At 41.9% G+C, this 14063-nt stretch overlaps 1 protein-coding gene across 1 annotated transcript in view; it reads left to right on the plus strand.

Moving 5' to 3' along the window:
- Positions 1–4234: 4234 nt before the first annotated feature.
- Positions 4235–14063, plus strand: part of LOC121002875 (sulfotransferase 2B1-like) — a 51470-nt gene continuing 41641 nt past the window's right edge. Inside the window, exons 1-2 of the mRNA XM_040434513.1 lie at positions 4235–4414; positions 6189–6329. Of these exons, the coding sequence (XP_040290447.1) occupies positions 6191–6329 (139 nt within the window). The 5' untranslated portion in view covers positions 4235–4414; positions 6189–6190. The remainder of the gene's footprint in view (positions 4415–6188; positions 6330–14063) is intronic.

A 14063-nucleotide genomic window follows, 5' to 3' on the forward strand; every position in this document is an offset into this window, starting at 1 on the left:
CCCCTGAGCTGAGATCGAGGTAGCCGTTCAGTTGCTATGGCAGCCTTGGGCCTTCTGATGTTTTAGCAGTTAACATTAGTAAAGCCGCAACCAGACGTGGTTTTGATTTATGCAAATATGGCTTTTTCCCCCAGTGATTACACACCCAGGCAGAAGTGGTGTACAAGTGAACTTGGTTTACATCTTTAATAAACAGTGGGTGATATTTCCAATTTGTGGCACATTTATTGTTTTATCCATGTTTTTGTCCGATGAGGGGGAGTGGGTTGCCTGCTGCAGGACCAACTTTCTAATTAAAGGGTCCAGACCTCTAATTGACTGCCATCGTCTCCTATGGTCTCTTGGCTTACCTCCATCCAGTACAATTTCCTCACGGTGGCCTACAGCCACAATATTGATATCTCAGGTCTACCCAGACCTTAAAGGGGTCCATTTTCACCCATGTAATTGTAAACAAAAGAGCCCTTGCCTTGCGCGATTTAGCGCAGGGCAAAGGAGAGCATCAGAGTATGAACTGCTCCGATGCTCAAGTCAGGGGGGCTGCTGGGGTGAAATTATGGGTATGTCCGGGTTCAGCTCTGAACCCGGACAACCCCTTTAAAGGCTATTTACACCTTTGGAGGCTATTTTTTTTTATATAATGGCCTTGGTCTTTATTAAAAATATGGAGCTGTTCTGTCACAAAGGGTTAACTGTTTTTCTAGCTGTGTGGCTGGTATTTTCCCTTTCACTTTGTGCTGGTCATCTCATAAACCTTATCTCTAAACTACTGAGAGGTCATAAACACTCATTTAAGCCACATTTGTATCAGTCAGATAAGGATTGGGCTTCAAGTGCTTTTATAATGTCAGAGAGCAGAGATAAGGAGTGTGTCTGCTCCTCAGATGACGGAAAAGACAAAAAATCCACAGGCAGCTAGTAGAGCATGTCAGCTCTGTACAGAAAAAATGATCCCATATTGTTAATGAAGACCAATTGAAAAAATTATTTTTAGCTTAAAATAAGTACAATGCAATAATAAATAACAAAAAATTGCCCCAATGGAGCTAGTAGGATATAAGGCCACTGTTTCCACCATCTGGCATTCAGTGAATGGACTCTTTCAGTGCGGAAACAATTCCCTTATATCAACTGCCCAGTTGGACACCCCTGGCAACCATACCACAGGTGCCGGAGTCAACCTGGACATCTCCCAATAGCATTGCAGATCGGACCAGTCTTTTCCCTGCTGCCAGCCCAGAAAGGAGGGAGACAAAATACACTTGCATATCATTAGAAGGCCACTGCCATGTACAGTTGTAAAAAAGCAGCAAAACATTATATACATCACAATGATGTACACTGGAAGAACCACTTCCTCTTTACAATGCCATAAATACAGTATGTATATTAGAAGAGCCACCAAAGAAAGAGTTCATAGGTGGTTTTTTTTTGCAGTTTTTCAACATATTTTATTTCTCAGCACAGCTGTTCTGCTGTGATTTCAAGAATTCCATCGCAACCAAACTATGAAAATCTATCTAATTGGAAATACAGTGTTAACAGAAATGATCGTGCACAGGCAAAAACAAAAAACAAAAAAACCACACACACAGGGCAGTGCTTGATCAGTACCAATTTCCGTGTTCTGTGTTGCATAGACCAGAGCTTCTCAAACTTTTTCTACTTTGGCCTCACCATCCAATCCATGGTGATGTCTGGGCCTCACAGCAAGCAAATGCTATGGTGCAGCACCAAGCAAATACCACTGTAAAGCTCCCATAATACTCCTAGCGGTGCCAACCAAATACTACTGTACAGGGCACATAATGTCTCCTAGCAGTATAAAATACAACAGTGCTACACAAAATTCCTCCCCAGCAGAAACAACACCACAATGCAGAATAAAATACATCCCCAGAAGCACAAAAAAATAAAATAAAATAAGTGCAGCACAATATATCACAACAACAGCATAATATACCACAACAACAGCACAATATACCACACATATACATACTCTCTCCATTGACGCCTTTGTTCAGCACGTTCATGTCAGTGTTCTGCTGTTTTCTTCCGCCCATCTTTAAATGGACATTAATAAAATGTGTCTATTATTTCCTGTCCATCAGCAATTTGTCTGTTAGTGCTGCTTAGCCCCATACACTCAAATCATACGAGTTACGCCAAGATTGATGTAAAAAATTAAAATTGGACATCATATAGTACATGATAATCTCTTTTTAACAAAGCTAGAACCAGTCCTGTACCTCACATGGATCCAGAACCCGCCCCCCCCCCCCTTCACTGCTTCAATGCCTCTGCTAGCGTATCTTCAGGCTGGCAGCTCAGGGGGTATGCCCTTTATCAGGGGTGTGTTCTAGAGATGAGCGAATCGAATCTCACGAAGTGGAATTCGATCCGAATTTTAGGATAAATTCGATTAGCCTCTAAGCCGAATTTCCTCACACAGTTTTTATACTCAGATGCCGCGATCATGTGTGTACAATGACGGGGGGGGGGGGGGGGGGGGGGGTGTCGCTATCGCAGCTCCTTGTTATTGTACACACTACTTACAAAGTAATTCGTCACGAAGCAAATTTTTTTGTGAACTTTGTCGAATCAGCCGAATCGCTCATTTCTAATGTGTTCTTTCTCAGGAGGCATGTCCTTTCTGCTGTAGCTCTCTCCCTGTATCTGTCACAGCTTCTAACTGTAGATACAGCAGATGGCAGTTGAAGAATAGAACTGAGCATGTGCATGCACCTCAGTAGTTACATTACTATACAGTGGACGCCATTATAATAAAGATAATATCTCACAACTGGAGCATTTTTGTAGCAGAAAGTAAATAAAAAAATTAACTAATTGTAAGACCCCATAGTTTTTTGTGCAATAATGATGTTTAATGCTAAACCTTTTCTTTTCTTTCCCTCATTAGTTGCAGTGCACAGTTCTGCCCACTAGGGGTGTACTTAGAAAAGATTGCTGCGTCACATTAGGAACCAAGTTTGGAGAGGACATTTCCCAGGGATCTCAAGTCTCCCGGACGGACGTTCAGGGAGTCTCCCGCTATTAGATAGCGGCTCCCTGACACCCATGTGAGACAATATATCCCGGAAAGGTTTACTGATAGCAGAGCAGAGAGATAAGAGAAGTGACAGATGACACAGAGTTTACATTACAGGTTGAATTAACCCTTTAGGATCAAATTGGCTTCTCAAGGAGATCTATATGTTAAAGGCATCCCTTCTTCTGTCTCATTCAGTAGCTATATAACTATTGAGAGAGATGTATTTTTTTTAAATACATTTACACATTTAACCCTCCATTTTAATTATATTATTTACCCCAGTGTTAAATTCACACCCCCTGGATGTTTTTTCCTACAATGGGGTAGATAATTACACACAGGGTTTTAAAGAATAAACTTCCTGACTCAGACCAAGAGCCGACTCAGCGAGTGAATGGAAGCACCCACGCATGCGCATTGGGCAACCTGAGCTTCGGTTCACTTGCTTCTTGTCAGCTCAGCGAATGAACCGAAGATTCGATTCATGAATCGGTTCATTTGAATGAACTGATTCAAATGAACCGATTCATGTGAAACATCCGAACTTCCCATCTCTAGTTTACTCGCAGTAAACCTTTCCGGCAACCTGTAGCAGTGTCCCCTTCTCGGCGCGTGCGCACAGTGCAAGAAGAAGCCGATGCCAGCAGTCCGCAACGGCGCATCAGGCTGAGCCTGTGACCACGCGCGGGATCTCAAAGTGGGAGGGAGGGAGAGGCGGCACTGAGGAGTAGAAGGCGGCGCTGGGCACGAACGGCGATACGTGCGGCCGGGCACCATGCATCCACAGACCTCCCCTGCTTGGGCACCTTAATTCAATGATTGACAGGTTAGTAAAACCTGTTTTTCCGCAGAATAAAGCCACAAATAGCTTTTATAAGGCCACCTTAGAAATCAGAATGCTACCCTGGACATGAGCATATGTTTAGCTCACAGGGCTTATAGGTGGTGACAGAATCCCTTTAATCATATACATAAATATGATAATTTGGGGCAGGGTATTGAGCCCAGTCCTCCACACCATAGAGCAAAGTGTGCAGATACTGCATATGTCTGGAAAATGTCATAAAAAGTTCGTGAAAGAAAAAAAAAAGAAAACCTCCCTGAAATGAGAAGTGCACCTCCCTGAAATGAGGTTTTGCAGGTTGGGATGTCTGCATTTCCTGAGGGGGAGGGTTTGTTGGGTGTGCGAGGAAGGTTGGACAAAGGGTGCTGTGGATGCGGTTCAAGAGAGAGTTACTGGATTGTCTGGCCAGACAGAAGATCAAGCTGTATACTGCACTGGGACCAGAGAGAGAGTGGATTGTTTCTTGGAAGGAGATAGACTAAATGGTAGTGAGTTGCTGGCATTTTCTGCTCTCAGAGGTAACAGATCTGCACACCATACTAAAGTATTATGAACATTGCATCCAGTGTGAGATCAACACAAACTAATACCCTGGATTCACCTCCAGCTGCATTGATATAAGCTGTTTGTCTGGAAGACACTGTGTGGACTCTCCTAGTGTATATTTCTCATGCTGATATTACAATCTTCACAAGGCAAATGCTTAGAGCCTAAGGACCCCGTTCTGAATCATATAGGTTAGTAAAGTGCAGGGAATCATAGGTTCTGGACTTGGACACCAGTTAAAGGGAGTCTGTCACCAGATTGTGACCTTATAGACTGCTTACATAGCGCTCTAGCATAGCAGTCTATGATTCTAATGGTACCTTTGATGTTTTCTTGTGAAGTTCCCCCAAGGCAAAAACGGACTTTTATTCATATGTAAATTAGGGCTCGCAAGTGCCCAGGGCGGCGTTCACCTCGTTGGTGCCCAGGCTGTTCTGCCTCTTTTCGTCATATCCCCGCCCCAGCCTCTTCTTCTGCCCGCCCCGCTCTTCCTTTGCATCCTCCTTCTCTGCAGCGAGATCCCGCGCCTGCGCTATCCATTGCTTGGCCGGGGCATGCGCACTGCGATGGTCACAGTTCAGGGGCAGGTAGGGTGGCCATTCAGGCCACCCTCAAAAGACGGACTTAAAAACCCCACCCCCAGGTCCCCTTAAGCCACGCCCCCTACTACTCCGCAGCCAACGGGGATTGAAAAAATGAAGGTAAAAATCAACTTCTGCCAGCTGCAGGGGATCGAGGGAGGGTGACTTTCTCCCTGCAGCTCATGCTCATACAGCACAGTGCTGCTGTCTCAGAGTGAGCTGTTCAAAAGGACATCCCTGTGTCCATCCAGGCCCCTGTTAAAGGGGCGGGCTGCTGTGGAGGTCACTGATAAGGGAGCGGGCACTGTGGAGGTCTCTGTTAAGGGGATAGGGAACTGTGGAGGTCACAGTTAAGGGGACGATCCGCTATGGAGGTCAATGTTAAGGGGCGGGGTGGTGCTGTAGAGGTCACTGTTAAGGGGGATACTGTTTATATCTTTAATGACATACACAAACATTAAATTAAATAGATGAAATATACCTGTGCGAAACCGGGTCCTTCTGCTAGTGCCTCTATAAAAGGGCCACACATCACATTCAGCTACATTAAAGTGGGGGCACACACATATGGCTTTATACACAAGTATATCTGAGGCAAAAGTGAAACAAGGAAGGTTCCCATTGAATGACTATAAGCAAAGATCTTGATAACCAAAAGGAATTCATAAAGAATGCATTCTGGTAAACTATACAACTCCATTATACAATGAATAACCTGTACTTCCTGATATAGTAATACCCAGATTTAATCACATAAAATGAAATAATCCATTAATCCGGCATTTCAAGTAATGATTCGCACGGTGCTGTAGGCAAGAGAAAATTCTTCAACACTACTTTTATATACTTTCTCCTCATTGTACATAGGGCCCCTATTACCATGGTAGCACATCCATAATAAAGAAAACTGTGAAGTATATAAAAAGTAATCCCTCCCTGACTTTCTTCACCACGTATGGCTGTTTTCTGTATAGCTTCTCCATCAACACTTCAGAATTTACTACTAATTTTATGAATCGGTCCAATGTGAAGGAACAGAAGGGAATACATATGTATAAAAAAATAATCATCAATGCCTATTAATGTTACAAAACACAAACCAGCATCCTGTCAACATAGAAGGGATTTGTTTTTATGCAATATATATTTTTTGCTTTCTACATAGAAATGTCAGTTGAATTCTTCAAATATAAAGAAGTGAACTTTTACAAAAACATTTTATATTCTGAAGAGGCTCTCAACTTTGCTGAAAATGAATTTCAAGTTCTCGATGATGATGTCTACATTGTCACTTATCCTAAGTCAGGTAAACCTTTAATTAATTTTTTACTTTTTACTTTGCTCTTCTATCAGTTTTGTGCTTTGTAATGGAATTACACCTAAAGGTGCCCATTAGAGATGAGCAAATCGATGCTAAATGAATCAGATTCATTGAGCATTTTACAAACAAATTAAACGTTTTTGAGATTTACTTCAGACGAATTGCGTAAAAATGGCACCCAGCACCATGTTACTGTGAGAATTGGCAGGAAAATCATGAAAAGCTGTTTTGTGACATTGTCTGACAAAAAAACTATTATAGACACAAGCCACTAAAGTAGCGTGATAGGGACACTATAGGCAGAATATAGGGAGAAAATAAAAAGTATATTTTTGGGAACTTGATTAGGGAAAGTATTTAGAGAGAGTGAGAGAATGAGGGAATGGCCACCCAGTTGTGTGTTTAATACAGCTTCCGGAAACTAATTTTTTCTGTATATGAACACACAGCAAGCTTTTTTTTTTAAACTCAAGTTTCTACAGTTCATAGGCTTATTGCCAAGACCCTAATAATATTCAGCTCCAAACACAGAGCAATTTCACATTTTGTTCTTCTAAAAAAAACTGTTTACATTTCACATTTGTAATTGGGTATATCTGTGCATTGTATCCGAGTTACTGAATGCATTTCATATTACTGCAACATAACATTTTATTTTTTTACTGCAAAAATGTGTTGTATTACTGCAAGATACTGTGTAGTTTTAGACATTTTCCTGCAAAAATTGCACTATTATACGAGTGTTAGTAAAAACATTACTGCATCATACTGTGTAGTTATAAGACTTTTATTTTATTGCAAAAGTTGCACTGTAATACTTGAGTTAGTGAACACATTACTGTTTCATGCCATGTAGTTCAAGGACATTTTACTACAAAAATTGTGTTCTCATAACCATGTTAGTGAGCACATTACTGCATCATATAGTGTAGTTCAAAGATATTTTACTGAACTGCATGATTACCAAAGTAAATTGTCAATACCAGTATGCACTGAGTTTGTAGAAAGGGGGGCACATTTGATTACACCTATGTCTTTACAGAAAAGAAAACCACTTGAAATTTTGCTAGTACTGTTTAATAATCTGTGTACCAAACCTGTGAATTTTTATTTATAGGAAACCAATGACTTTTTATTTATAGGCTTCATAATAAAATGTCTGGAAATTATAAGAGTCGAAAAAAAGCCTGGATGGCTCACTTCTCCTCTTAGTTACAACAGAGCAAGAAGATGTGGTTGTTACTTCTGTGTCTAACACAATGTCTTGGAGCTAGAGATCACACCAATGATCCTGCTTTTCCTCCTTGCAACCCCAGAGACGCCTTTCAGTTGCCTTTTTTCCCTAAGAAGAGGCAACAAAACCCCATGTGCTATGGAAGTGGCCACCAGCTAGCGCAATAATTGTCCTCCTTCTCCCAATACCCTTTTCTGCAGCCAGGCTGAGACCATGTGCACTACAGTTTCCTTGTCATTTTCATCATCAGTTACTGCGTTTCACACTTAGACTATTCTTCCTCCTACTCCTCTCTCTTGTCAACCACCAGTAAGAGAATGTGCAGTCAGGAAAAGACTCTACATGCCCTCTACCCACTGTGGTGCAGTCTCTGCCATACCACTTAGTAGATTCTGCTACCTTTAGGAAGTTGATAGCATGTGCTCAGCCTCACTGGAAGTTACCTAGCAGTCATTATTTCTTTAAAAAAAGCCATTACCGCCTTGTACTGTCACATGGCAGAGAATTATGCTCTTACTGTTTGGCAAAGTGCACACCGCCATGGACACCTCAAGCATCTGTTACAGGAGGGACAGTATATGTCTTTCACTACCCACTGGGTCAATGTTTTTTTGACAGCAGTGAGGCAGCGCTGCAGTAAGAAGGCCAGGTCCTGCTGTCACCTCTATTTTTGTGTGGGTCTGGTTCGCACACTAGGCGCTTATCCTTCTCCTCCACTTCCTCCTCCATGGACATCCTCCTGTCCCCAACAGAATCAGGGCAGAATGCCACTCATATGTAAAGTGAAGTGTTGCCATGCGGTGTTAGAGCTGATTGAACTGGGTGAGAGTAGCCATATAGCTGATCATTTGCTAAAGTGGCAAACATCCCACTGGCTGTCTCCCCACCAGCTCCAACTTGGAAAGGCTGTAAGTGACAATGGCAGGAACATCGTGGCTACATTGCATCTGGGGGAAATAACACATGCTTCCTATATGGTGTACATGATAAATTTAGTCGTGCAACACTTTTTGAAAAAAATACAGTGGCTTACAGAGGGTGCTTATGTGGCAAGGAGCTCCTTCCTGGACTTGCAGCGACAGAAAAGTCTGCCATTGCACCGCTTGATCCACGATGTTCTAACTCGCTGGTATTCCAGCTTGCATATATATTAGAGCATCTGTACAAGCAGCATAAATTGTTGAATCATTTCATCACAAACTAGACCACCTCAGCAGGGAACATGGGTTGTTTTGAGGTCAGGCAGTGGCAGCCCACCAGAGACACCTGTTGTTTACTCAGGCCCTTCAAAGAAGCCACCAGATTTGTAGGGACAACGGCAGCATCAATGATGTCATCCATCCCATATTTATCTCAGAGCAGATACTCACGCTGACACAACAAGGGACAACAGAAGAACAGCTTATGCACCTTTTTGTCTGGCCTGTAGCTGTTGGGGACCCACACAGCTGTTGGGAACTCAAACCAGCACCTGGATCTGATTTATTTTGTATTTGCATGTAATTAAAATTTTTGTATAGCCACTGAGTTATTCTATAAATTATATCTGTATAGCGCCACCTAATGTTTCTTTTCTTATTTCTTTGTCCAGCTCACTGAGAAGGCCGCACATGCTCAGTTTCATCCTTCAACTGCCTCCTGAGCTGTGATAGGCAGAGTTGAGACACGCCCCCTTAGCTGCAGCAGAAAAGACACTCCCCTTGAGCTGTCAGCTTGATATAAATCTAGCAGAGCAATGAATGGGGAGATCTCTGGATCCATGTGAGGTACAGGGCTGGTTCTAGCTTTGTTAGAAAGAGATTGTCATGAAATGTATGATGTCTGATTTTCATTTTTTACATTAGTTATGGGATAACCCTTTTTAATCATTTTAGTAATGTACCAAATTAACACTTTGCCAGGTCCCAGGTTCTGGGTTTCTGAACATGTGTATCCAACTCAGTGAGGTGGACAAAGAAATTATAAAAAGAGCAAACAGCAGGTGATGTTATACAGATAGATTTGATTGAATAACTCAGTGGCTATGTTTAATGTTTAATTACATGCAATTACAATAGTATGCAGATCCAGGTGCGGATTTGAAAACTGTAGAATGTTTTTATGGCACACTCCTTTTCATGATCATCTCTATTATAATGACAATGTGAGTGCTACAGAGTAGTGTTGATCGAGCACCAAAGTGCTCGGGTACTCGAGTAGAACACCTCGGAATGCTCGGGTGCTCTACTGAGCACCCGAGCACAATGGATGTCAATGGGAGAACCCAAGCATTAAACAGGCACCCCCTGCTCTGAAGAGGGGAGGGTGTCTGATTCACATGAAAAAGTCAGAAATTGATGGAAACACCACTGAAATGGTTCGGGAACAGCATGGGGAGAATGTCTCGATGCTTTTTGGACTCCCAGGTCGCTGCTGGGAACGATGCTGGCCGAGTAGTACGCCAATTTTACAGACTGACAATAATACACACAAAACCGAAGATAAAATCGATTTTAGATGAAAAATTGTTAGGAAACATTCTTTTCTGTATATTAACTTGTATATAAAGTGCAAGTGCTGCCAAAAATTACAAGGAAGAGGCACTCCGATACAACCTGTATATTACATAAAGGACGGCCTCATCCACACTGTGGTACAATTGTTCAGGTAGTGGGAGTGAAAAGGCTGCCAAAAATTACAAGGAACCAGCACTCCAATACACCCTTTGTTACACATAAAGGAGGGCATCTTGCACACCCTTGGAAAATCATGATTGCTGGCCTGCTGGTGACCCTCAAAAGCATTAGGAGCAAGGGCCTGCTGGTGACCCTCTAAAACATTAGGGGCGAGGGCCTGCTGCTGATCTGACCATCTAAAACATCAGAGGTGAGCGTCTGATGCTGAGCTGACCATCTAAAACATTAGGGGCGAGGGCCTGCTGCTGATCTTGCAATAGAGCACAGCAGCACAGGATACGGGTGGAAAATAGTCTATATTTGTTTGTGACGCCAATTGCAGCGTACGCAGGGTACTATCCCAGGGACCTTCCAAGGTGTTATAACGCATTTCCCAGATTTCGAATGCCAGAGTGGTGTAATGGCCTATAATGTCTCTATAGGATAGTGGTAGTTGTGTCAACAGCATCTCCTACCTGGGTACGGCTGGCTCACTTGCAATAAATGTGAGTGTAGTGATAGTAGGAATAATAGAGGAATTTTGCAGCAGAAATGATGTCCAGACCTTTAGATGAAGTTCAAACGTTTCTTTACTGAAGATAACTTGTATCCAAGCAGTATACAGCTTTAGTCTCTGGTCCCAGCAGGTTTTAGCAATGGTTGGCAGGAATGAATGCTTCTGCACTTTAAATGTGAACTTGCAGGATAATTTGTCTGCTTGGTAGCTCTGTAACTGTGGCAGGAATTAATCTTCTGCACCTTTCTGTACTTCTGCTGTATGGGGACAGACTAGCTGAGGAGGATGTAGCTTCTCCTAGGTCTCCGGACTTTACTCACAGATAGTTTCTCAGGGAATGCTTTCTTCCTGGAACTCTGGAGGTTGTCTGCTTTCTTCATCCAGCTGAGGCTGAAGGTTCTCAGACTGGGTAGGTGATCAATGTCTCAGCCGAGACAAGATCCTGGCTTTCTTCCTTATGCAGGGGGACTCCTGAAGGCTTACACACAGCCTTCCCCCACAAGGGTGGCTGGCACACTAACTCTAACTTCCTTCTCCTCCCATGCTGCAGGATGTGGGAACAGTCCACACTTCCACAGAGGGGGAGCTAAGCTGGAATAAACCATTCCAGCCTAGAGACACTAAACTGTAACTAGTTCCTTACAATGCATTTCTGCCACCTGCTGGTCAACCTGGAAAATTACAGGAAAACAATAACATTTAACATACGTTTATGCACATTTATGGAGGACATAAGCAAAATCCCATCAGATAACAATGTAAAGGCTCTTAGAAGATAGTAGCGGGGTAGAGGCATGTAGTAACACAACTCTGGGGTGTTACAATCTGACCATCGAAAAAAATATTATGGTTGAGGGTCTGCTGCTGAGATGACTCTCTAAAACATTAGAGGAGAGTGCCTGCTGCTGATCTGACCATGGAAAAAATTTTGGGCGAGGGCCTGCTGCTGGGCTGACTCTCTAAAACATTAGGGGTGAATGCCTGCTGCTGATCTGACCATCGAAAAAATTATGGCTGAGGGCCTGCTTCTGAGCTGACCATCGAAAAAATTATGGTTCAGGGCCTGCTGCTGAGCCGACCATCAAAAAAATTATAGTTGAGGGCCTGCTGCTGAGCGGACCATTGAAAAAATTATGGTTGAGGGCCTGCTTCTTAGCTTACCCGCTAAAGCATTAGGAGCGAGGGCAGCCTAATAAGAATGCTGATATGATGGAGGAAGAGGAGGACGAGAAAAGGAAGATTGAACCATATACCCTTTTTTGTGGTGGAAGGGGTGCATGGGAATACAATATATTCAATACACTATAAAAGCCACATTTAACCCCTTAAGGACACGGCCATATTTCACCTTAAGGACCAGACCATTTTTTGCTAATCTGACCAGTGTCACTTTATGTGAATAACTTTAAAACGCTTTTACTTATCCAGGCCATTCTGAGATTGTTTTTTTTGTCACATATTGTACTTCATGACACTGGTAAAATGGAGTCCAAAAAATAAATTTTTATTTATAAAAAAATTCTAAATTTACCAAAAATTTAGAAAAATTAGCTAATTTCCAAATTTCAATTTCTCTACTTCTATAATACATAGTAATGCCTCCAAAATTGTTATTAAGTTACATTACCCATATATCTACTTCATGTTTGGATCATTTTGTGAATGCCATTTTATTTTTTGGGGACGTTAGAAGGCTTAGAAGCAAATCTTGAAATGTTTCAGAAAATTTCTAAAACGCACTTTTTCAGGACCAGTTCAGGTCTGAAGTCACTTTTTGAGGCTTACATAATAGAAACCACCCAAAAATGACCCCATTTTACAAACGACATACCTTAAGGTATTCAAAACTGATTTTAACAGCTTTGTTAACCCTTTAGGTGTTCCACAAGAATTAATGGAAAATAGAGATAAAATTTCAAAATTTCACTTTTTTGGCAGATTTTCTATTTGAATCCATTTTTTCCGGTTACAAACCAAGGGTTAACAGTCAAACAAAACTCAATATTTATGGCCCAGATTCTGTAGTTTACAGAGACACCCCATATGTGGTCGTAAACTGCTGTATGGCCACACGGCAGGGCGCAGAAGGAAAGGAATGCCATACGGTTTTTGGAAGGCAGATTTTGCTGGACTGTTTTTTTGACACCATGTCCCATTTGAAGCCCCCTGATGCACCCCTAGAGTAAAAACTACAAAAAAGTGACCCCATTTTGGAAACTACGGGATAGGCTAGCAGTTTTGTTTGTACTATTTTAGGGTACATATGATATTTGGTTGCTCTATATTATACTTTTTGTGAGGCAAGGTAACAAGAAATAACTGTTTTGGCACCATTTTTATTTTTTGTTATTTTCAACAATCATCTGACAGGTAAGATCATGTGGTATTTTTATAGAGCAGGTTATTAAGGACGCGGCGATACCTAATATGTCTACTTTTTTTAATGTAAGTTTTACACAATTATTTCATTTTTGAAACAAAAAAAATCATGTTTTAGTGTCTCCATAGTCCGAGAGCCATAGTTTTTTAAAGTTTTTGGGCGATAATCTTGGGTAGGGTAAGATTTTCGCAAGATGAGATGATGGTTTGATTGGCACTATTTTGGGGGGTGTATGACTTTTTGATCGCTTGCTATTACACTTTTTGTGATGTAAGGTGACAAAAAAATGGCTTTTTTTACACCTTTTATTTTTTATTTTTTACGGTATTCACCTGAGGGGTTAGGTCATGTGATATTTTTATAGAACAGGTTATTACGGACACTGCAATACCGAATATGTGTAGTGCATTTTATTTTTTATTTTTTTAATCAGTGATAAATGTGTTTTTTTATTTTTACTTTTTTCCCCCTTTTTTTATACTTTTTTGACCCAGACCCACTTGGTTCTTGAAGATCCAGTGGGTCTGATGTCTGTATAATACAGTACAGTGCACTATATAGTGTACTGTACTGTATTTTCACTTTACACTTAGTCTGATCAGAATTCTGCCTTTAGCAGAAGTTTGATCAGCACCATGGAAAGTCGGAAGCCTGTGAAGGCGTCCCGTTGCCATGGTAACCATCACACGCTGCCACAACAGAGCAGCAGGTGATGTGGAGGGAGGGGGTTAAAAATGAAAATTTAGGTCATTTAGAAGTTTCTGATTCCCGCGGGATCAGAAACTTCCGAAAGTGCTGCAAACCGCAGGTCTGAATTGACCTGTGGTTTGAAGGGATCGCCTATACGGGGGGGGGGGGGGGGGGGTAACAGGACCCCCCTCGGCATTGTCTCAGGGTGCCTGCTGATTGATTTCAGCAGGCACCCAGTTCAGAT

The sequence above is a fragment of the Bufo bufo genome, chromosome 1 (assembly GCF_905171765.1).
Source record: "Bufo bufo chromosome 1, aBufBuf1.1, whole genome shotgun sequence".
Lineage (NCBI taxonomy): Eukaryota > Metazoa > Chordata > Amphibia > Anura > Bufonidae > Bufo > Bufo bufo.